Raw genomic sequence first — 23,719 nt, 5'->3', positions numbered from 1 at the left:
GAGAGAGAGAGAGAGAGAGAGAGAGAGAAGGAAAAAGACAGACAAAGGGAGACAGAGACAGAGACAGAGAGACAGAGACAGAGGAAGGGAGAGAGAGGGATAAAGAAAGGAGGGAGGGAGGGAGAGAGAGAGAGAGGATCCAATGTAACTGGCTATATAATATTCAAGAGTTGCTATGGCTAAGATATTGGGGTTGCCTAGAATCAAGGGGATGAGTTTTTCCAGAATTCACTAGGTCTGTTCTTTCTTTTTTTTTTTAAACTCTTACCTGCCCCCTGCTAGGTTGGTTTTTAAATGGTAGACACTGTCTGTGGATGTACACATATTTGAAGTCCTTCCAGTTTGCCAAGAACTGCTCCACTGGCATAGCCTTTGAGAAGCTAAAGTTATCTATAGATCATGATGAGATCTGGGAGCAGAACGTTTAAGCTATAGGTTATAAAACATAAAATGCTATGAGGTACAGAGAAAATCAAGAGTGACTCTTTCTTAGAGCAAGTAGCTCCTTGGAGCAGTGAGAAATAAGGTCGGAATGACAGGATGGGGCTCTATTTGACAAAGAATTTAAACTTTGCTTTGTCCAGTGGCAATTTGCAATAGCAAAATGGAGATTTTAGAGCAGTGGAGAGATGTGATACTTTGACAATGTTGTGTGAGATGAATTATATAGGAAGGAAGTCACAAATCATAGATTTAGGACTGAAAGAGATCTTATGAGCTATTAAAGCCATTTCATTTTACTGAAGATTCTCCATTTTACTAGAGAAGTAGAAAAGTTTACACAGAGGCATAAGCAAAAGTCAGGATTTTAACCCAGGTCTTCTAATTTTGAAACCAGTATGCTTTCCACTACACCATATTGCCTCTCATCTAATTAAGGGTTTATCTTTTTTTATTAATTAAGAAATTTTTTCCATGGTTACATGATTCATGTTCTTTCCTTCCCCTCTTCCCACCCTGCTCCCATAGCCAACGTAAAGGGTCTATCTTAATACTCCAGGAGAGTGGCAATAAGGGTCTTGGCTATAATGATAGCAGGGAGAATAGAAATGAAAAAAAAATTGTGAAAGACATTTCAAAGACAGAAGCAAAAGAGCTTTGCATCTGATTAGTTATCAGGCAAGGAATAAGAACAATTCAATGGGGACTCAAGTGCCAAAGCTGGATAATTTAGAGAATGTTGGTACCATCAACTGAAATGGAAATATAAGGAGGGAGACTTGCCTGGGAGATGATAGGTTTAGCTCTATATATGTTGAATCTGAGCTTCTGACAGGACATCTAGATGGAAATGTAGAAAAGCTCAAGATAAAGCCTGTGACTAGAGCTATAGATTTGGAAATCAGTTGCACATAAATAATGACTGAAACCATAGAAACGACTGAAAGTCTAAGCCAGAGAATCATCTGTCATGAATGTTATAGATGCTTGCAATGGGTGGGAGATTGGATAAAAAGACTTTTATGTTTCTTCCATCTCTAAGATTTTATGATCCTACTAACCAGAATGGTTACTCAGTATCTCCAAGCAAATTGTATGTATCCCTACCTTCACATCTTTGCTTAAGACATTTCCTTCCATATGGAATGCCCCTCTCCTTCACCCATCCACATTCTATCCATTCTTCAAAGCCTAGCTCAGATCTTCCTTTATAACTTCTTTCTTGACCACTCTCACACTCCCCTGAACTCTCACAACATTTATTGCCTGTTCTGTTTATCTGACACTTAATATGTGAGGGAAATGAGGACTTTGTATGTTTACACATATATACATGCAAATGTGGAAAAGTTGTGTGGTTTTATCAAAGTACAGATCTCCCAGGTAGAAATGCCTTCCATCAATGCAGATCATAACTCATCTCTAACTTAATATCTGTATGTCTATTTCTCTATCTTCAAACATGTATGTATGCAAATGTTTTCGTGTGTGTAAGAAAGAATGTTCCAGCTTAGGATGAGAGTAGAGAAATTCTATGAAGAATCTGGCAAAACCATCCAGGTTAAATCAATATACTTTAATACTCAATGTCTTCAAAGAAAAGGTTGGTATAGGTGAATATGGGAAAATGTATTGGAAAACACAGATGTGGATTAAGAAATGATAGAGGCCAAAGAAATGCAGACTAAACGGAAGCTTCATGCCTGTATTTCCAGACTAGGATAGTCTAAGGGCAGTAGACATGGCAAACTTGACAGAACCATTTTTTAAAAATGAAATTTCCAAATCTTAACAGAGAGAAAACTTCTGTCTACTAATATGAAAGTCATTTCTGTCTATATATAAAGTCAGCTGTCTATATAGAATCTGATCATTGATGGGTTAAGCAAATATTTTTCAAAATCGGTGCCTAATTAAAAGAAAGAATAAAAATAGGAAGAAATTACAACCAGCAATCAAAACAACTCCAAACTGATCTATCTGACCTGCTTAGATAGATAAAGTCATAGATACTGACACAGACTATCATCACCATTTCCTACAAAAATTTAACCAACCTAAAGCAAGGCAGCATGAGGCAATGGGATAGAGGGGAAGAAGAACCACTTTCAGAATCAGGAAGCCCTGGGTTCAGTCCCGCAGCTGGCCTATATGATCTTGGGCAAATCATTTAACTACTCAGTTCCTTTTGCAACTCTTTACAACCACAAATTACAGAAAAGGTGCCAACCTATGTTAGAAGTCCCTCTCTGTGTACTCCCTACACTGATGAAATCAAAAGCCCAGTTTCTGGGTTTTTTTGGTTATTTTTTAGTTGTCACAACCATGGGGTCAAAAGCATGAAGAAATCTCCTTATCCAGTAAATACTTGGTCTTCTTGCCAAGTGAAGAGATACACCAGCCAAGAGCAACACTAATTTAGAAAATAAACTCATTTGCAAAATTATGCAGAGGAGGATGGTGAAAGGTTATGAGGGGTAACACCTCCCATGAAGTGGGAGGAAAAATAAGCTTACAGAAAGTTTGAGTTAAGACCCAATTAAGCCAGATTATTCTGCGAGTATTTAAGGATCAAACTGGAGGGATAACCAACAGACAAAAAACAAAAAACAAACAAAAAACATGGAAAATATCCGCCAAAATACATCATTTTCTCCATTACTAACACTGAGTCTGTTGAGTTCTGATTATTGACAAGACAGGAAACATGATGTGCTTGGCAAAGCCATTTGCCATTGTCATGGTTTAGCACAAAGTCCAAGGTGAAGAAAGATTCCTTGTAGATAATAATAACTAGCATATATATATATATATGTATATATATATAGTATTTTAAGGTTTGCAAAACTCTCTGCAGATTATCTTACTTGATCATTACAATAATCCTGTGAGGTATATGCTATTATTATCCCCATTTTACAGATGATGAAACTGAGTCAGAAAGCAGTTAGGTGACTTGTTCAGAGTCATATAGCTAATAAGTGGTCTGAGGCATCTTGACTCCAAATTCAACTCACTATGCACTGTGCTGTGGAGCTGCCATTGGGAGGTCCTGTTGCTGATCTTATTTTTATATTGTATTTTGCCAATTATGTCAAACTCTGTAAAACCACAGAGACTCCAAAGCGATTAATACCCATAATTATTCAGTATAACCATTCACAGAGAACCAGGTAAATGAAGAATGCCTGTTGTCCAGATTAGTACATGCATTTGGATGGACATCCTGTAAAATGGATTCATCAGTATATGTATCTTGAATAAAAATGGTAAATGGACACTGGACTGGACCCAGAATTGAACAGGAAAAGGAAATACTTTTGGAGAAATCATACAGGACTTTCAATGATCCCAAGTCTCTTGAAGCAAAATTCTATTTTAAAAATGCTGATAGTCTTCCAGTGAAGTTATGGGACTATGAATCATGGAATACACCGTAGACTAGGAGGAATGAAAATTATAGGTCATTCAAAGGGCAATGAAGAGACTCATGTTGGACTTGAATAAGCTGCAACATATAATTTATGACAATTAATTGTTGTGGGCCTAATGGAGGATTTAGGGGAAAACACAGTCGAGTCACATGGTGAGAAAATGGATTGTAGACAGATTACAGTCTGCACTGTTGGAGATCACAGATCTATATATATGTACTCACATCACAGCTACTCAAAATATTCACAGTTTTGATGTGTATTTGTGTTTTATCTCTCTATTTAGAGCACTGGCTTAAAGAGGGCAGGGACTATGACTTACATTTTGTTGTGTCTCATAGTAGGTACTTGGAAAATACTTGTTGAATAGATTTGTTGATGAATGAATGAAAGACAGTAGTAGGGTTAAAGAGAGAATTAAGGTTTAAGAATTAGGGACTACACCTTGAGGAGAGAAAGATAATGCAATCTTAGTCATGGGTGGCTCTTCCTAGCACCAGATGTAGTTCCTTTTTTCCCCCTCTTATCTTCTCTCCTACAGGTGTGTCTAACCCTGACAGCCAAGCGAATGGCTCGGAAGAACTGTCTGGTGAAGAACCTTGAGGCTGTGGAGACCTTGGGATCCACCTCCACCATCTGCTCAGACAAGACAGGCACCCTCACCCAGAACCGGATGACTGTGGCTCACATGTGGTTTGACAACCAGATCCATGAGGCTGATACCACTGAAGACCAGTCTGGTGACACAATCTGGCTGGGAGTGTTGGCACCTGGGAGGGAGTTGAAGGCACTAGGAAGAAATGGGTAGGGGGTGAGGATAAAATGGAGAACTATTTGGATAAGGGGCATAGAAGAGGGGAGCCAAGTCCATAGCTCCTCCATATGCTTATGTAGGGCACCATGAGGTGAAATGGAAAGTTCTCTGGAATTAAGAGTAAGGAAACCAGGTGTAAAATCACAGCTCCTCAACTAAATGTATGCTCTTGGAAGCCCCGGACAAGTAACTTAACATGCTTTGAACTTGTTTCCTAATCTATAAAATGGAGATAATGATGCTTGAACTCCCATACTCACCAGATCTCTCTGAGACTCAAATGAAAATAGAAAATTTTTAAAAGCACCTACAAAATTCTGTATAAACACAAGTCATTAGTATTATCATCATCATCATTCAGGTGCCACGTTTGACAAACGTTCTCCCACCTGGACTGCTTTGTCTCGAATTGCTGGACTCTGCAACCGTGCAGTCTTCAAGGCTGGGCAGGAGAACATCTCAGTATCTAAGGTAAAGGAAGCCAGGACTAAAGAGGGGCATCAGGATCTGATGACTTTTATTCCAAAAGGCTTCCCTTATCCTTGAAATCTACCCTGTGACTCTCTCAGAGACATGTTTGCTTTTTCATATTTAAACTTCTCCATTGGTTCCAGCCCCCTATTTTTGTAATGCGTCCATTCTCTCAACCCCTTTGATGAGGTCTTAGTGATTACTCTGTGACCATAGGGACTCCATGCCACCCTCAGTGACCTACCTCCTTCCCCCATACCGACCCCCTGACAACCCTGAAACAACAATATCTGTTTGGGTAGCGGGATACAGCTGGCGATGCCTCCGAGTCTGCTCTGCTCAAGTGTATTGAGCTATCATGTGGCTCCGTCAGGAAGATGAGGGAAAGGAACCCCAAAGTGGCTGAAATACCCTTCAACTCCACCAACAAGTACCAGGTATGGAGATGGTCCCAAAATGGCATAGAGAAGAAGGGTGGGACAAAGGCGGGGAGAACAGGAGACAGAAATCGTGTCTAGGGGAAAGAATGCTTTTGGAGTAAGATCAGGTTTCTTCCCTTAAAGACTTTATAGTTCAGGATGGAGTTGAGACTTAGATTATAATAAAGATATGAAACACAGATAATGATAACATGGAATATTAGATGGTAAATGAGTAAGAAAGATAAGATGAGTAAGAAATAAAATGAGTAAGAAAGTAAGAAAGAAAGGAAATTAAAGTTCATTGTGAGGTATAAGGGGAAAATATCTACCTGGTAGGAGGGGTAAAAGATTTGTTAGGGACTAGAACAACTGCCTTGTATTGCTGTGACTACAAGCCTCACTCACACATCCTCCCCCACCACCACCACCACCACCACATCCTTCTAGAGTAACGTACCAAAAGGAGCACTGTCTGGTCGGAAGGAAGATGGCTTCAGATCTCAGCTCTAAGAATGGCTAGGGAACAATGGACAAGTCACTTAGTCTTTCTGGGTCTTGGTTCCCTCATTTGTAAAACGGGAATAATAACACCTGCTCTCTCTCTGAATCATGGCATTGTGTGTTGTGGGGAAATTGCTTTGGAGACTTTAAAGTATCATAAAAACGTGAATTGTTATCTCTAACCAGGACACTGTCCCCATTTCTTCTTATAATAATAGCTGACATTTTCTCTAACACTTTACAGCTTACAAAATGCTTTTCTCACAACAACTCTGTGAAGTAGTTTAAAATAACATGTTTAAATAGCACTTTTATGATTTAAAAGTATTTTTATTCCCATTTCATGGGTGGGAAAATGGAGGTTGCGTCACATGACTCTCTAGGAGAGCATAGAAGAGTTCTGATTTTTTTTTTTTAAGAGCAGTGGATTTGGAGTCAAAAGATTTGGATTTGAATCCTGGCTATCTCACTAATTAAATGTATTTCCTCATCACCAAAATGAAATTGCTCTGGGATCTTTGCCAAATCTAAATTCCTAATCTTCTGCTCACCCAATAAGAGAATGATACATTAATTCTAAAGTGGAAGGATCTGGATTCAAAGCCAGCCTATTATCCTTGTGCCTTGGGGCAAGTTGTTTAGTTTTCCCTGGCCTCAGTTTCTTCTTTAGAATGTCTAATGGATTAAATGGCTTCCAAGGCACCTTTTAGCTGGAGTTCCACTATCCTGTGATTCTAAGTAAGGCAGAATCTGACTTCAAGTCCACTCTACCAAACTGTCCCTGACCCCAGCCTTCCCCTTTTCCTTTAACTTTGCCTCTGCCCTCCCCAACATTGCCTCTGCCATCTCTCCAGCTGTCCATCCATGAGCGGGAAGACAGTCCCCAGAGCCATGTGCTGGTGATGAAGGGAGCTCCGGAGAGGATTCTGGACCGATGCTCCTCCATCCTTGTCCAGGGCAAGGAGATTCCTCTGGACAAGGAGATGCAAGATGCCTTCCAAAATGCCTACATGGAGCTGGGAGGACTGGGGGAGCGTGTGCTCGGTGAGAGATCCAGGGAACCAGGGGCTGGGGGAAGACGGAGTTAAGGAGAGGATTAGGTAGCCTCACTCTTGGTATCATTGAGTAGAACTTGCTCAGGAGCCTGAATCCATTTCCTGTTGTCTGCCTGGACTCTAGACTCTTCCTCATGCCTCTTTTCCCTTCCCTCCAGGGTTTTGCCACCTCAACCTACCCGCTGCGAAATTCCCTCGGGGCTTCAAGTTTGATACTGATGAGCTGAACTTCCCCACAGAAAAGCTCTGCTTTGTGGGGCTCATGTCCATGATTGACCCTCCCCGGGCAGCTGTGCCTGATGCTGTGGGCAAGTGCAGAAGTGCGGGAATCAAGGTACTGGCCCCAGGCCCTTTCCCTTTTCTTCCCCTTTCCTTCTTCCCTAGAACCAAGGATCTTGGAACTATTGCACTGAAAAATTCCAGATCATTGTGTTAGAGACACACTCACTCTCTTAACCAGTCTCCAAGCTTTGAGGGCTTGTGCTCTCTCCACTCAGTAATGGAAGCACACCCTGGAAGCCTCTCTGAATCAGCTCAGGCACAATCTGGGACCCTGGCTGTATAGCTGCACAAGCGAGGGGGTACCCACCTCTGGGTTGACTCTCTCTGCACCCTAAATAAAACTTCATTCTAGGAGTAAACACCAACCCCTGGGGAGTCTCTTCCACACCAGAACATCCCCTTACTATTTCTCCTTTCCCTAGTTCATACACTCTCCCTCGAAGCCCTCAGACTAACTCTACCTATTTTATTCATCATACACTCTGGACTCTATTCTTGACATATTCTATCTCAATCATCCAGGAGTCAGATCTCCTACCCTCATGCCAAAAATGATCACCATTACCGAAGCAACGTTTTGACTCCCTAAATACCCTTGGGGGAGGCAGGTAGGTGGCTCAATGGATTGAGAGTCAGGCCCAGAGACAGGAAGTCCTGGGTTCAAATCTGAGCTGGGTGACCCTGCGCAAGTCACTTAACCCCCAGTGCCTAGCCCCTAGCACTCTTTTGCTTTAGAACCAATACACAATATTGATTCTAAGAAAGAAGGTAAGGACATATAAAAATAGCCAGGGAGTTTGGCTATCAGTGACAAGCTGCCATGTGCCCCACACTGTCTTCCCTGCACCAGTACCTGTTTTACAACCAGCATAAACCTCAAGTCTACTCTGGGGTTGAGGCCTTTGATTGTTTTTTTTCTACTGTTGAGAGGAGGCTCTGCCCTTCCATGCAAAGAACACAGGACCAAAACCTTCCTCTAATTCTTACTACTTTTTTAAGTTTAGACAAGTTCTTAAATTTCCTGATTTTCTATTTTAACTATAAAATGAAAGAGTTGGGCCAAATAGCCTCAGAGGTCTCTTCCAGCTTTAAATAGAGAGGTGATATAAGTTCATCAAAAGAAAGATAGACTTGGAAAGATAGATCTGAGTTCAGAGGCAGCTATGTGGCTCAGTGGCCTGGAGATGGGAGGTCCTGGGTTCAAATTTGGCCTTAGAGGCTTCCTGGCTCTGTCACCTTGGGCAAGTCACTTAACCTCCATTACCTAGACATTACCACTCTTCTGCTGTATAACCAATACATAGTAGCAACTCTAAGACAGAAGGTAAGAATTTAAAAAAAGATCTGGGTTCAAATTCTGCCTCAGGTATTTACTATTTGTCTGGATAAGACAATTAACCTAGAACCAAGGATCTTGGAACTAGTGAATTGAAAAATTCAAGATCGTTATGTTAGAAACATACTGTCTTAACCATTCTCCAAGGTTTGATCTCTTTCCTCATTTGTAAAACAAGGATTGAACTCAATGGCATCTTTTCCAGCTCTAAATCTATAATTTTATTATTTGTCATCCCTTGATCCTCTAGGGAAAAGTTAACTCTTACCTCCAGTCCCTTTTATCAAAAGAATTTTTTTTTCCGAAACTTCTCCATCTCCACCATAACTTACTATATAGACTCATGTTAAGAGCAGGAAAAGACCCTCCTCTCTGCTCATAAACATATAGTGCATGAAGAAATAGGAGGTAGAGCCAAGAAATAGCCAGATTTAATACACCTTAGAGCAGTGATTCCCAAAGTGGGCGCCACCACCCCCTGGTGGGTGCTGCAGCGATCCAGGGGAGGCAGTGATGGTCACAGGTGCATTTGGGGGCAGTGAATAACTGTAAGGGGGCGGTGATAGTATGTGACAGGGGGCGCTAAGTAATATTTTTTCTGGAAAGGGGGCAGCAGGCCAAAAAAGTTTGGGAACCACTGCCTTAGAGTCTCTTCCTTGTCTACCCTTTATTTCTAGCATTCTAAAACTGTTGGGGTCAGGCCCCTTCTATATCTTTCTTCGAAAGCCACTGGCCCTTGTCAGGTCCAACCATGAAATCCTCTTCTTTCCTCTTAGCCAGTGAAGAAATAGGTTGGGTTTTTCAAAAGGGTTTCACTAGCATTTATGAGGAAATTAAACTTTCCAGAGCCTCATGGAAAGTACTCTAAAATACTGTCATCATCATTATCATCATAGCAGCTTACATTCATACATAGTTATCACGTTTAGTTTTCACAAAAACCCTGTGAGAAGGTTAGTGCAATCATCTCTGTTTTACAGATGAAGAAACCAAGGTTCCTAGAGGTTTGGTTATTTGGTCACATGGTTAAGTGATGAGGTGAAAACACAAACCCAGGTCTCCTGACTTCAAATCAGGTGCCCCCTCATGTAAAAGAAGGTCCAGGGATCAGATGGAAGTTCTGGACCCCCATCAATCCTGTGAAATTTTTTCTTTAGTGGTAAAGACGGAGAAGTTTGAGAAAAGCATAATTAGGCAACCAAATCAACTATTCCCTGTTTGCATCAAGTCCAAATCCCTTCTTATAGGGATTAAATGATCTTCCCCTTATTGTCCTTGTTGATCTTTATTTATCCATCAAGGCAAATCTGTGGCTTTTTGTCTCTGTGCTTCACACTGTCACCTGTTATGATTAAAATTCTCTGGAGATTATATCTTAATTTTATAATTATTTATTAAATAGCAAAACTCAGGCCAGAGAAAGAAAGAGAGAAGCACGAGCTACTTGAGGCCAGCTCACTCTTTTTAGCAGCTCCACCTTGAGCTGGTTGAGCCAGACCTGGGCCAGAACCCAGACAAAACCTAAACCCTTTCTAGTCTATAGTTCCAAGAGAAGAGAACAACTTCCCATCCCTTCTGTCAATTTATGCTCTTCCTGTGGGCAGCTGGGTAGCTCAGTGGATTGAGAGCCAGACATGGAGTCAGGAAGTCCTAGGTTCAAATCTGGCCTTAGACACTCCCTATCGGTGTGACCTGGGCAAGTCACTTAACTTCCACTGGCTAGTCCTTACCACTCTTCTGCCTTAGAACCAATATACAATATTGATTTTAAGATGGAAGGTAATGGCTTAAAAAAAATTATGTTCTTCCTGAAACCACTTTCCTGAGCTTCTCTTATTGACAGACTCAGACTGCAGTCCAGACAAAAGAAGGGTCTTCTGGACTCCAAGAGTATCCATGCGGTGTTTAGCATGGCCACCTAGCACATGTACAATGTCTCCTAGCATGGTAGACAAGAGGAAGGAGGACTCCACCCATGACCTCAGAGAGATTATCATTCAGAGCTTCAGAGCTTCAGACCTAAGATTCTTTGCTTTAAAATCAAAAAGTTGGTTTGGGGCTAAAAAGGGTTCAGATTAATAACTTTCTACACACCTATGAACCCCTATGTGTAGAAAATACAGCATCTCCTTGGGCTCACCAGCTCCACTCCTCTTTGTTCTCTATCACCAAGATTGAGTAGACTGGACCTCTTCAAGCCGTAGTGTGGCATAGTGAATAAAGGACTCACTGGGGGTCAAACCCTACCTCTGACACTTTACCAGTTACACGGGCATAGATAAACTACTGAACCTTTCCGAGGCTCAATTTCTTTATCTATAAAATGGGGTGTTATAATTCCTGTGGTACCTTTCCTATTCTCCATGGTCTTTCAAATAGTATGGAGAAGAACAGGAATCATGTAACCATGGAAAAATAGTCTCAATTAAGTAATTAATTTTTTAAAATTTAACAAAAAAAAATAGTATAGAGAGAAGCTCAACCATCATACCATTAGTTCTTTCAAGACCTGAGGATGTGGTTCTACAAAGGTTGTAAGGCTAGTTATGAGGCTTACATGAGATAATTGCATGCAAAGTGCTTTGCAAATTGAAAAATGCAGTATGAATGCCAACTGTCATTAGCATCTGCCCTAGGGAATGATATATGTATATTCATGTAGCATTTACACATACGTGTAACATTTTATGATTACAAAGTACTCTTGTATATACCAACACGTGTCATATGTATAAACATATGCCATATACCTACATAGCATGTATGATCTGCAGTGTATATATATACATGCATACATATATGTATATAAAATTATGTGTATTATGCTATCTATTTTATATGTGCTTGTATATGTAAGTATATGTATATATAATCTCATTTGTTCCTTATATTAATCTCATGATATAATCAGGATCACTATGATATTATTATTATATCTTCATTTTATAAGTGAGGGAACCGAAGCAAAGAGAAGCTAAATGAGAGACACTACATAGTATCATGGAAAATAAAGTTAGAAACCATTTGTAAAACTCATGACCTCAGTGCTCAAATATATACAAATGCACAAAGTCTAGGCAAGAAGCTGAACTAACCAGAGCTCCCAATTCAAGGAGTCAAAATAGATATTATAAGTATTTGGTAGGATGAAATCAGGGACTAGGTGGTTCAGTGGAGAGAGTCAGGCCTGGAGATGGGATGTCTTGGGTTCAACTCCGACCTAGCTGCAAGTCACTTGACCCCAATGGCCCAGCCCTTATCACTCTTCTGCCTTAAAATGGATACTGATTCTAAGACAGAAGGTTAAAGTTGAAAAAAATATATACCTTAGAGGAGAACTGTGTCATAATGACTCTGAATTCGAGAAGACTTGGTCTGCTTTGGCTGTGTGATCATGAGCAAGTCATTTCACCTTTCATCTACCCAAAGGACTCTGTTAGTTGAAATCTATACCAGTGCAGAAACTCTAGGGCAGTGATGGTGAACCTTTCAGAGATGGAGTGCCCAAACTGCAACCCTTACACCACATGTGAGCCCCCCAGCCTTACCCCAGCCAGGGAAGGGAGGAAGCACTCCCATTGGGCTGCTGGGCAGAGGGGTGGGTGATAGGAGAAATATCCTCAGGCTCATGTGGAGAGGGGGAGGGGAGCAGCCCCCCTACACCACATGTGTCATAGGTTTGCCAACACAGCACTAAAAGAACTCTAGGAGTTCTCCAAACTACTGTGATCAAAGTTTGGAGCACAGAAGCAAAAGGGGTGCACCATAATTAAAAAAAAGAGAGATAATAAAAGAATGGAAAGATAGGTAGATATATAGACAGACAGATACACAGACCATCAGACAAACAGATAGATAGACAGACAGGCAGATAGGTAGATAGATAGATAAATAGATAGATAGATAGATAGATAGATAGATAGATAGATAGATAGATAGATAGATGGATGGATAGNGATAGATAGATAGATAGATAGATAGATAGATAGATAGATAGATAGATGGATGGATAGATGATAAGTAGATAGGTAGAGAGACAGAGACAGAGAAAGACAGATAGATGGACAGAGATAAACATACAAACATACAGACAGATGATAGACATACAGACAGATAGATAATAGACATACAGACAGATAGATAATAGATAGATAGACAGACAGACATACAGATAGAGAGAGAGAAAGAGACAGTGGGGGGGGAGATAAGAGAGATAGAAAGATATCTTGCACAAACACTCTTCTGCCTTGGAAATGATACTTAGTATTGATTCTAAGACAGAAGGTAAGGATAGAGAGAGAGAGAGAGAGAGAGAGAGAGAGAGAGAGAGAGAACCTAAATGGTGTTATTTGGTCACACCTGACTCTGTGACTTTGATCAAATGATCTTTACTTTTTGTAAAGAGCTTAGCACAGTACCTGGCAGATGGTAGGAGCTTAATAAATGCTTGTTTCCCTTCCTTCCTTGATGAGTTAAAGCCCCCTGACCCTGATGAACCACAATTTCAAATTTGGAAAGATCTAGCAGGTGTGATTATTTGGCTATTGCCGGTAATATTTTGAAGATCATGAAAAATAAGAAAGGTATCACAGGATTTGAGACAGGCAAATGTCACAATTTTTAAAGAGTGGAATCTAAATACTAGAATCTAGTGAACTCAAATTCAATTATTGGAATAATTTTAGGGTGGGTTATTAAAGAGATGGTTAGTGAACTGTGATGATAAGGAAAAGAATTGGTGACCACAAAGGGTCAATAATTTGGTCTCGTTAGGAACAAATCATGCCAGATTAATGTAATTTCCTTTTTTTTGACAGTATTATGAAACTGGTATATCAGAGGAATGCAATCAATATATATGTCATGAATATCTAAAAAGGTTTTAGCAAAGCATTTGATAGACTGTCTTGCTACTTTTGTTGGAACAAGGCCTTTACAGCACTGCTCCAAAAGCTGTGCTTAGCTTATGCTGCTTACATTTTTATTTATGATTTGGCCAGAGGTGTATATAGCTTGCTTATCAAATTTGCAGGTAATACAAAGCTGGGAGGGTTAGAAAACACAACAGATGGCATATCTATTACAGCCAAAAAGAGTTTGACAGCGAAAACAGAAGCAAATTGCTACCAGAAACCTGCTTTTATATGACCCACAAGTTAGGAATGTCTTTTGCATCTTAAAATAAAGTTTTATTATATTTTAAAAATGTTTTTAATTCTTAGATTGCAAGCAATATAAAAATAGGCAACAGCCTTGACACTTCTTAGCTGTGCGACCCTGGGAAAGTCACCTAACCCTAACTGCTGAGTCTTTTCTGCTCTTCTGTCTTAGAGCTGAGAGTAAGACAGAAGGTAAAGTTTTTAAAAAACAGGTAGCAGGCCAGATTTGACCTTCTAGCAGTAGTTTCCTGACATGACACCTGGACTAGGGTATTGGATTGAATCAAATAGGATTAAAAATAACGGGGATAAAGTCTTAAACTTGGGTTCAAAAATCCATTTTCACAAGTACAAAATAGGGGAGGTATGGTTAGATAATCTTCATCTTAAAAAAAAAAAGGAATTTTAATGGACCACAAGCTCATTATGAGTCAGCAGCATGATATGACAGCCAAAACAGTACTGTCAGCTTGGGCTACATTAAGAGAGCCAGATCTCCAAGAATAGAGAAGATGGTCCCACCAAAGTCCACCCTGGGTAGACTTCATCTGGAATGTTGTGATAAACTGGACAGTGTCCAGAGGATAACAACCATGATGGTGAAGGCCCATATAAGTTCTTTCCATATGGACATAGGTCAAAAGAACAGGGGATGGTTTAGTCTAGAAAGGAAAAGACTCGGGGGAAATAAGATCATTGTCTTCAAGTATTAGAAGGGCTGACACAGAAAAGAAATGGGACTTGTTCTCTTTGGCCCCAAAGGGAAGATCTAAGGCAATTGGTAGAAGTAGCAACAAGGCAAATGAAGATTTGATATAAGGAAATGTATCTTGATGCTAAAGTAGAATGGGCTATTTCTGGAAATAATTTATGTTCCTGAAATATTTTTAAGTTTATTCTTTCCCTATATTAAGACAACCCTATATTTCTTATTTAAATTCAACCTGGTCATAGTATATAATCTTTATGATAAATTCATTTAACTTCTTTGTTAGTAATTTATTTTAAACTTTTGCATCTGTGTTCATTAGGGACATTGGTCTTTAGTTTTCTTTTCTGTTTTGATTCTCCCTGGTTTAAATATCAAGACCTTATCTGTGTCATAGAAAAGATTTGGCATTTAATCTGTAAATACTTGTAATGTAACACATTAATAAAACTTAAAAAAAATAATAGTGCAAAAAAATTTTAAGTAACCTGGACTGCCCTAAGATGAAGCAGGTTGTCTCTCTTTAGAGGTCACTGAACAATGACTGGATGTCCACTTGTCAGCAGTGTTAGAGAGGGAATTCTTTTGCAGGAGTAAGTTGGACTAGATCGCCACTGTGGTCCTTTCCAACTCTGAATGGGGGGGTATTAGGAGGGGTGTTCATATGTCTGGATTCAGAGTCAGGAGAGACCTAGGTCTGAGTTTGAGCTCTGATACCAACTGACTATCTGATCTCTCTAAGCTATGGTTTTATCATATTTTAAGAAGGATGATAATATTTATAGTGCCAACCCTGCAGGCTTGTGAGAAAAGTGCTTTGTAAACTTAAAAAAAATTTTTTTTGTCGGGAAGGCAGAGAAGAATTGGCCCCCTGATTTGGTGGGTTGCAGGCAACCAGAAAGCTCTATTTTAAATGTTTATGCCACCCTCCATTTTAAACCTTAAAGTCTATTGACTTTAAGAACCAGGGAAGTCTTTAGAAATGATCTTGTCCAATTCTCTCATCTTATAGATGAGAAAAATGAGGCTTATGAACGTCATTACCTTGCCCAACTTCATAGAGCTAGTGAATGTCAGTCTGGATTATAACTCAGGTCTCTTGACTCCCAAGTCAGTATTTTTTTCTACTCTACGTGGTCACCAAGATCCCATGTTTAATAATGACAGGATCCAGTTCAGAGTCCACTTTAGTACAGTGCTCCTTTGTTCCCTACATTAAGCTTCTTCTTTGGGCACTCCATTTAACTTTAACAGCTTCTTCCCTATCTCTTCTTTCTTCCCTCTCTTAGGTGATTATGGTGACTGGGGACCATCCTATCACAGCAAAAGCCATCGCCAAGGGTGTGGGCATCATCTCGGAGGGTAATGAGACAGTGGAAGACATTGCTGCTCGGCTCAATATCCCTGTCAGCCAGGTCAATCCTAGGTGAGGCCCTGTTGGATACCCCTGAACAGGGATGTGCTAGAGCCAGCTGAACTGAGAGCAGATTGTTAAATTTTCAGTCTTCACATTCATGCCTAGGAAATTGATAAACACTAGAAATCAAGGCTTGATTTATTGTTTTGTTGATTGCCTAGACATCAGAAAGTATTGGAGAAAATATATAGATTAATTTTAAAAGTGTATCGTGCATATGTTTTTCTCCTCATAGACAGCCTGTTGTTAAACCTTTGCCAGCATGCCACAGTCTCTGATCACATGCTGTCTTTATCTACTGCACTAGATGGATATCTCATTTATCCTATATTGCCTCAGAACTGAATATTCCACTATGAGGCTCATAGTGCAAATCCCTGGAACTCTTCAGCCCCCATATCTGGCCTCGTGGGTGACTTTAATTGTCCTAGTTCCTTCATGCTGAGGATCTTTTTGCCTCTTCTCCAAAAGGACGTCCTCTGCAAGGAAATGAAAAGGCAGGATCCCAGAGAATAGCAGGACACGAGAACTGAGGAATAAAAGCATCTAAAGCCTGGGAAATGGGAAGAAAAGTCAGCCAACTTGTATGTTGTTTCTAACCAATCCAGGGAAGCCAAGGCCTGTGTGGTACATGGATCTGATCTGAAGGACATGACATCAGAGCAGCTGGATGAGATCCTCAAGAATCACACAGAGATCGTCTTTGCTCGAACTTCTCCACAACAGAAGCTCATCATTGTGGAGGGATGTCAGAGACAGGTGGGAAAGCTGAATGGGGGGAGGCAGGGGAGGCTTTTGACTATCAGTGATGAATAGGACTGTCAGACATGGGTATATAGGATGGGGGAGCCAGACCCAGCACACAAAGAGCTGTCAGGGGAATAACAGGGCTGAAGAACCATGGTACCTCTCCAATAGAAGAGATGAAGTAGAGACATGATAGTCTACTTGCACTATTTGAAAGGCTCTTATGTGAAAGAAAGATCAAGCTTGCTCTGCTTGGTCACAGAGAATAGAACTAAGATTGCCTTGGAACAGTACACAGCATTGAGTCTAAAATGGAAAAAAAAAAAAAAAACAGGGAATTGGTATTAAGTGACTCACCTGGGAGTTACGCATTTGGAAGTATCTGAGACCAGATTTGAACCCAGGTTCTCCTGGCTCTAAGCCTGGCACTCTATCCACTGTGCTACCAAGCTGCCTCTGAGCCTGTGATTCTAATTACAAGGCAGGTTAAATTAAATGCCCTCTTAGGTTCCTTCTCACTGAGATTTTGGGACTTGGAGGGCAAGCAGGCTGAGACTCTGCCTCTGATGGTGTTTTCTCACCAGGGTGCCATCGTGGCAGTAACAGGTGATGGCGTGAATGACTCTCCTGCCCTGAAGAAGGCCGACATTGGCATTGCCATGGGCATCTCTGGTTCTGATGTATCCAAGCAGGCAGCTGATATGATCTTACTAGATGACAACTTTGCTTCCATTGTCACTGGTGTGGAGGAGGGTAAGTAGGCTGCCCATGGCTGCTTTCCAGTTCATTCTTGGCACATTTATCCCAGTTGAATCAGATGCCAATGAGCCATCAGGACAGGAACCCATTTTTTCACAAAGATCTCACCAAAGTCCAGAATGAAAGGCAGGAGGCTAGATTCCCATTCCCCTTGTGCTGTCTTTTTCCTGACATTTCACTCCAATCTAAATCCTCTGCCCAGGACTGTGGCATTATAGATAGATAGGATTTGTACCTGAGAGAGATCTTAAAAATTTTCTTGTCCAGTCTTCTCATTTTATAGATGGGGAGACTGAGGCCAGAAACACTAATTGTCTAAAGTATCATAAGCAGTAATAAAGTAGAACTGGGATTGGAAGCTAGTGTCCTTTTCACTATAACATATGTGTGTATATATATATGTGTATATATACATAAATGTATCCAGTAGTAGCTGTTGATTAGTAGTTTTTTATTCCAGAGTCTGCCTCAGTTCTCCTCAACTTCAAGATTTTCCTCTCTTGGGAGAGATAGAAAATGTGAGGCATATAAGGAAAATAGAGACATAGAACAAGAGAGACGGTCATTGATAGGGTCTTCTTTCCCCTCACTCATCCTTTGCTGTCTCTGGGCTTCTTTTAGCCTCTTCTCAAAGCCTTCCAGTTCCCTCATAGACTAGTAGACCAAAATGCGAGGATCTGATCTACTTTACAAAGTGGCATGAGAGGAGGGGTGGCCCTTCTGGTATCCCTGATGCTCTAAGGATCTCCCCACAGGTCGCCTGATCTTTGACAACCTGAAGAAGTCCATTGCCTACACTCTGACCAGTAACATCCCAGAGATCACTCCTTTCCTTCTCTTTATCATTGCCAATATTCCCCTGCCTCTGGGCACCGTGACAATCCTTTGCATTGACCTGGGCACTGACATGGTAAGTCCAGAGATATGACTGGAGGAAAACAAGGTGTGAAGGAATTGCTGGGTTGTGGAAAACCTAAGACAAATAACTGGCCTAACTAGAATTCCTGTCTGGTAGGAAAAAGCTTTGGCCCCAAGAATTTTACTCAAGATTGCTTCATATCTCTTCATGAATCTTAAAAGTACCACAGGAATATTATTGAATCTACCAGACTATATGCTTTATGGAAGGGGCAGCTAGGTGGTGAAGGAGATAGAGTGCTAGGCTTGAAGTCAAGAAGGCTCACCTTCCTGAGTTCAAATCTAGATTCCAACACTTAGTAGCTGTGTGACCTTGGGTAAATCTCTTGATCCTGCTGGCCTCAAAATCAAAATTTTTAAAAGATCAAAAGCAAGGACTCTGCTTATCTAAACTTCACATATTCCCACCGGTGCTATTTCCATCTCCTTCCCTTCCCCACACCTCCTTTCTTGGGGATTCAGCTTCCTCCATGCCCATACTCTAGGTACCAGCTATCTCCTTGGCCTATGAAGCAGCTGAAAGCGACATCATGAAACGCCAGCCTCGGAACCCACAGACGGACAAGCTGGTGAATGAGAGGCTCATCAGTATGGCCTATGGTCAAATTGGTGAGATTTGAGGGGACTCGCTGCCTCCTGTTGGGATGGGAGTATGATAGGATCATAGATCTTTGAAAGGGAACTCTGAGGCCATCCAGTCCAACCTCATTTTACAGTTAAGGAAACTGAGACCCAGGGAGGTTAAATGACTTGTCCGTAGTCACACAGGATCTGGATCCAGGATTTCTGACCATAGTGCCAGTCCTCTTTGTACTGTGCAGCTCTGGCTGTTTTCCAACATTTGAGAAAGCTGAGCTCTCAAAAGTGGTTCAAGACAAATCCAGTTTAGTACTGAACCTGTCCATCTCAAGTCAAGTTGGATCTTGTTTCCTTCTCTAACTCATCCCCTTCTCTTGGGGTCCTTACCTCTCACAGGGATGATCCAGGCATTGGGTGGCTTTTTTACCTACTTTGTGATTCTGGCGGAGAATGGTTTCCTGCCCTCACGGCTCCTGGGCATCCGACTTGATTGGGACGATCGCTCTAAGAATGATCTGGAGGATAGCTATGGACAAGAGTGGGTGAGTGACAAGGCAACAGAGAGGCAAATCAGTAGATGAGAGATTTGAGTGAGCACTGATAGTTTGAATGGATATCCCCTTACCCTATTCTTTTTGCTATCCTCATTTCTCCATTCTGGTCCTAATTCTTACCTCCATTTTCCTGTGTCACCATTCTCCTTTCTAACTCCACTCCCTCTTCTGACTGCAATGTTCTTTTTAACTAAGCTTTCCTTCTTGATGGAGTCCTGCCCTCTTCCATCTGACCCTCCTTCTGACTAATCCTTCCTTTCTGACTCAACTATCTCCTATGACTATACTCTCCCTTGATAACATTTTTCTTTCTGATCCCTGATGTCTTCTCTGACTCCATCTTTCTCTATACCCAGACTCATCATTCTCTCTTCTGACTTTGACTTCTATAAATTCCCTCTCCTCTCTCTGACCACAACTTCCCTTCTCACTCTAATGCCTTCTGTGCCCTTTTTCCAGACCTACGAGCAGCGGAAGGTGGTAGAGTTCACATGCCACACAGCCTTCTTTGCCAGCATCGTAGTTGTCCAATGGGCTGATCTCATCATCTGCAAGACCCGCCGTAATTCTGTCTTTCAGCAGGGCATGAAGTGAGCTCCTCACCACAAAGCCCATCCCAGTTCCCCTGTCCTGTCATGATCCTACAACCTTGATTCATCCTGACCATGAGCTCCTCAAGCTTCCTCTGTTGNAAGGAAACATTAATAAAATTGAAAATAAAAAACCCACTGAACTAACAAATAAAACTAGGAGCTGATTTCATGAAGAAAAAACAATAAAATAGATAAACCACTGGTTAATTTAAATTTTTTTAAAGAAAGTCAAATTACTGGTATAAAAATGTAAAAAAGTGAATGAATATGAAATATAAACAATTATTAGGAATTATTTTGCCTAACTTTATGCCAGTAAAACTGATGATCTAAGTGGAATGGATGAATACTTACAGAAATATAAACAGCTTAGTTTGACAGAAAAGGAATTGAACAAGCCATCAGTGAATTCACTAAGAAAAAAAAAAACAGAACTAGATAGATTTACAAGTTAATTCTACCAAACATTTAATGATCAATTAATCTTAATACTATATAAATTTGATTTTAACCCTTGCTTTCTGTCTTAAGATTGATACTGTCAGTTCTAAGGTAGAATAAGAGTAAGGGGTAGGTAATTGGGGATAAGTGATTTGCTCAGTGTCATACAGCTTGGAAGTATCTGAGGCCAGTTTTGAACCCATTTCCTCCTATCTCCAGGCCTGGTGCTCTCTTCACTGAGTTATCTAGCAGCCCCAACTATTTCTTAAAATAGGTAAACAAGGAATTTTATCAAGTTCCCTTTATGTCACTAATATGGTTTTAACACCTAAACCAGGGAGAGAAAAAACAGAGAAAGAAAACTATGGACCTATTTACTTAATGAATATCAATGCAAAAATTTTAAATAAAATGCCAGCAAGGAAATTACAGTAATATATCTCAAAGATCATACATTATGACCAGATGGCATACAGGAATGTAGGACTGGTGCATTATTAGGAAAACTATAAGCATCATTGACCATATCCAAAACAAAATCTACAAAAATCACATATCAATAGATGCTGGAAAAGTTTGGTGTTTTTTAAAAAACCCTTACCTTCTACGTTAGAATCAGTACTATATATTGGTTCCAAGGTAGAAGAGTAGCAAGGGCTAGGCAATGGAGGTTAATTGACTTGCCCAGAGTCATACAGCTGGAAATGTCTGAGGTCAAATTTGAACCCAGGACTTCTTATCTCTAGGCCTGACTCTCAATCCACTGAGCCACTGAAAAAGTGTTTTTTTTTTTTAATTACAACACCCATTCCTAATAAAAACACTAAAAAACATAAGAATAAATGGAGCCTTTCTTAAAATGGTAAGTAGTATTTATTTAAAACCAAGGGCAAGTAGTATCAGAAATGGAAATAAACTTAAAGGCTTCCCAGTAAGATCAAGGGTGAAAGTGATATCCATTATCACCTTTATTATTCAGTACTGCATGAGAAATGCTAGCAATTGCAATAAGACAAGAAAAATAAGTGGGAGTAATAAAAATAGGCAATGAGAAAATAAAATTCTTATGCTTTGTAGGTGATATAATGGTATACATAGATAATCCTAGATATTCAACTAAAAAACTAGCTGAAACAATACTTTTAGCAAAATTGCAGCACATAAAATAAATCCATGTAAATAACTGTCTTTTCTATATGCTACCAAGAAAACTCAGCAGGAAAAGATAGAGAGAAATTCCATTTAAAATAGCTGCAGACTATATAAAATACCACCTTCCAAGACAAAACTATATGAATGCAACTATAAAATGCTTTTTACACAAATAAAGACAGATCTCAGGAAGTGAAGAACATCATATACCACAACTCATTCAATTTCCAATTCTTTGCCACCACAAAAAGAGCTGCTATAACTATTTTTGTACATATAGGTCCTTTTTCTTTTTCTTTGATCTCTTTGGGGAAGCCTAGAAATTGTTTTGCTGGGTCAAAGAGTATGCATGGTTTTATAGCCCTCTGGATAGGGTTCCAAATTGCTCTTCGGAATGGTTGAATCAGTTCACAATTCCACCAATAATGCATTAATGTCCCAATTTTTCCACTTTCCCTCCAACATGCAACATTCACTTCTGATATTTTCATGTTTGCTCTTTCTGTTTATATTGTTACAGTCATTGTGAATATTGTCTACTTGGCTCAGCTTACTTCACTGTGCCTCAGATTATGTAACTATTTCTCTGTTTCTCTGTATTCAACATATTCATTTCTTATAATCTAATAGTATTTCAATACATTTATGTATCATAGTACTTGTTTTTAATTGCTACATCTAAAGAATTTTCTTTCTGATCTTTCGTTATTATTATTCTTTATCTTTCAAGGACAGGAGCACTAATTTCTTTTGTATATTCCATATATCCTAATAGAGATAGCAGGATACTGCTGTGGCACAAAAGAAAGAACCCTGAATTCTGAGTTTGAAGACCAGTTTTACCATTTCCTGCTCTTCTGACCATAAGCAACTCAGATTCCTCATCTATAAAATGGAAAGAGCTCCTACTCTCCCTCTCAGTGTTGTAAAATATGATAACATACAGTGTTATATAAAATGACACTCACTATTATTATAATAGGCATAGAATGCCCAAAAGGCATTGTGGGAACAGTGAATAGAAAGTTGATGATCTCTGTATCAGGAAGGTTAGGGTTCAAGGCCCACCTCTAACAAACACATGGACAAACAAATCATTTTGTTTCTTAGTATTTCTGGCATACTTCTAAGATTAAACTGCGGAGAAGGGTCTGATTGCTGTGATAGAAGGTACCCCATACATTGATCCCAAATATGGACAAGAAAAAAAAAAGAATGAATACTTAGTAATTTTTTTAATTGACTGACCAGTGTGTGGTGTAAATAACTTTTAAGGAAACTTGGGTTTGGTGGGGGGAGCTAAACAGCAGTAATTATTCACTTAAATAATTCAAAAAGTAGTTATTAAGGACCTGCTCTATATTTAGCGTATATTCTGTATAACATACAGAATTTTTATAAAAAATACCCTTCCCTCATAGAACTTATAATCAATATAATAATAATATTGGTGATTATGATGATGATGATGATGATGATGATAACACATTTCTATAGTGCTGTGATACAGTAGACAGAATCATGGGCTTGGAGTCAGGAACCTAGATTTCAAATCCAGTCTCAGTCACTTCCTAGCTGTATGAACCTGTACAAATAATTTTATCCTATTTGCCTCAGTTTCCTCACCTGTAAAATGAGTTGGAGAAGGAAATGGCAAACCACTCCAGTATCTTTGCCAAGAAAACTCCAAATGGGTTGACAAAGAGTCAGACATGTCTGAAAGGACTGAACAACAACAAAAGGGTTGCAAAGTATTGTTCACATTTCATCTCATTTGATCCATAAACAATCCTGGGAAGCAGAGGTCATCGTTGTCCTCAACGATGGAGACACTGAGGCAGATAATGATTAAGGGATTGCCCAGGGTCACACAGCTAATACATATCTAAGGAAGGATTTGAACTCAAGTCTTCCTGATTTCAATTCTAGCATTCT

General features: G+C 40.0%; 1 protein-coding gene across 2 annotated transcripts in view; it reads left to right on the top strand.

Moving 5' to 3' along the window:
* Window positions 1–20,260, top strand: part of LOC123247014 (sodium/potassium-transporting ATPase subunit alpha-2) — a 38,682-nt gene extending 18,422 nt beyond the window's left edge. For both annotated transcript variants that reach the window (XM_044675802.1, XM_044675801.1), the window contains exons 9-20: window positions 4,417–4,615; window positions 5,051–5,160; window positions 5,463–5,597; window positions 6,938–7,127; window positions 7,297–7,472; window positions 15,914–16,050; window positions 16,650–16,800; window positions 17,373–17,541; window positions 18,303–18,457; window positions 18,951–19,074; window positions 19,441–19,586; window positions 20,058–20,260. In XM_044675802.1, coding sequence (XP_044531737.1) covers window positions 4,417–4,615; window positions 5,051–5,160; window positions 5,463–5,597; window positions 6,938–7,127; window positions 7,297–7,472; window positions 15,914–16,050; window positions 16,650–16,800; window positions 17,373–17,541; window positions 18,303–18,457; window positions 18,951–19,074; window positions 19,441–19,586; window positions 20,058–20,192 — 1,827 coding nt within the window. In that variant the 3' untranslated portion in view covers window positions 20,193–20,260. The remainder of the gene's footprint in view (window positions 1–4,416; window positions 4,616–5,050; window positions 5,161–5,462; window positions 5,598–6,937; window positions 7,128–7,296; window positions 7,473–15,913; window positions 16,051–16,649; window positions 16,801–17,372; window positions 17,542–18,302; window positions 18,458–18,950; window positions 19,075–19,440; window positions 19,587–20,057) is intronic.
* Window positions 20,261–23,719: the final 3,459 nt, after the last annotated feature.

This window comes from Gracilinanus agilis, chromosome 4 (assembly GCF_016433145.1).
Source record: "Gracilinanus agilis isolate LMUSP501 chromosome 4, AgileGrace, whole genome shotgun sequence".
Classification (NCBI taxonomy): domain Eukaryota; kingdom Metazoa; phylum Chordata; class Mammalia; order Didelphimorphia; family Didelphidae; genus Gracilinanus; species Gracilinanus agilis.
The sequence above is the reverse complement of the archived record's forward strand: the minus strand, read 5'-3'. Positions and strand labels throughout refer to the sequence as shown.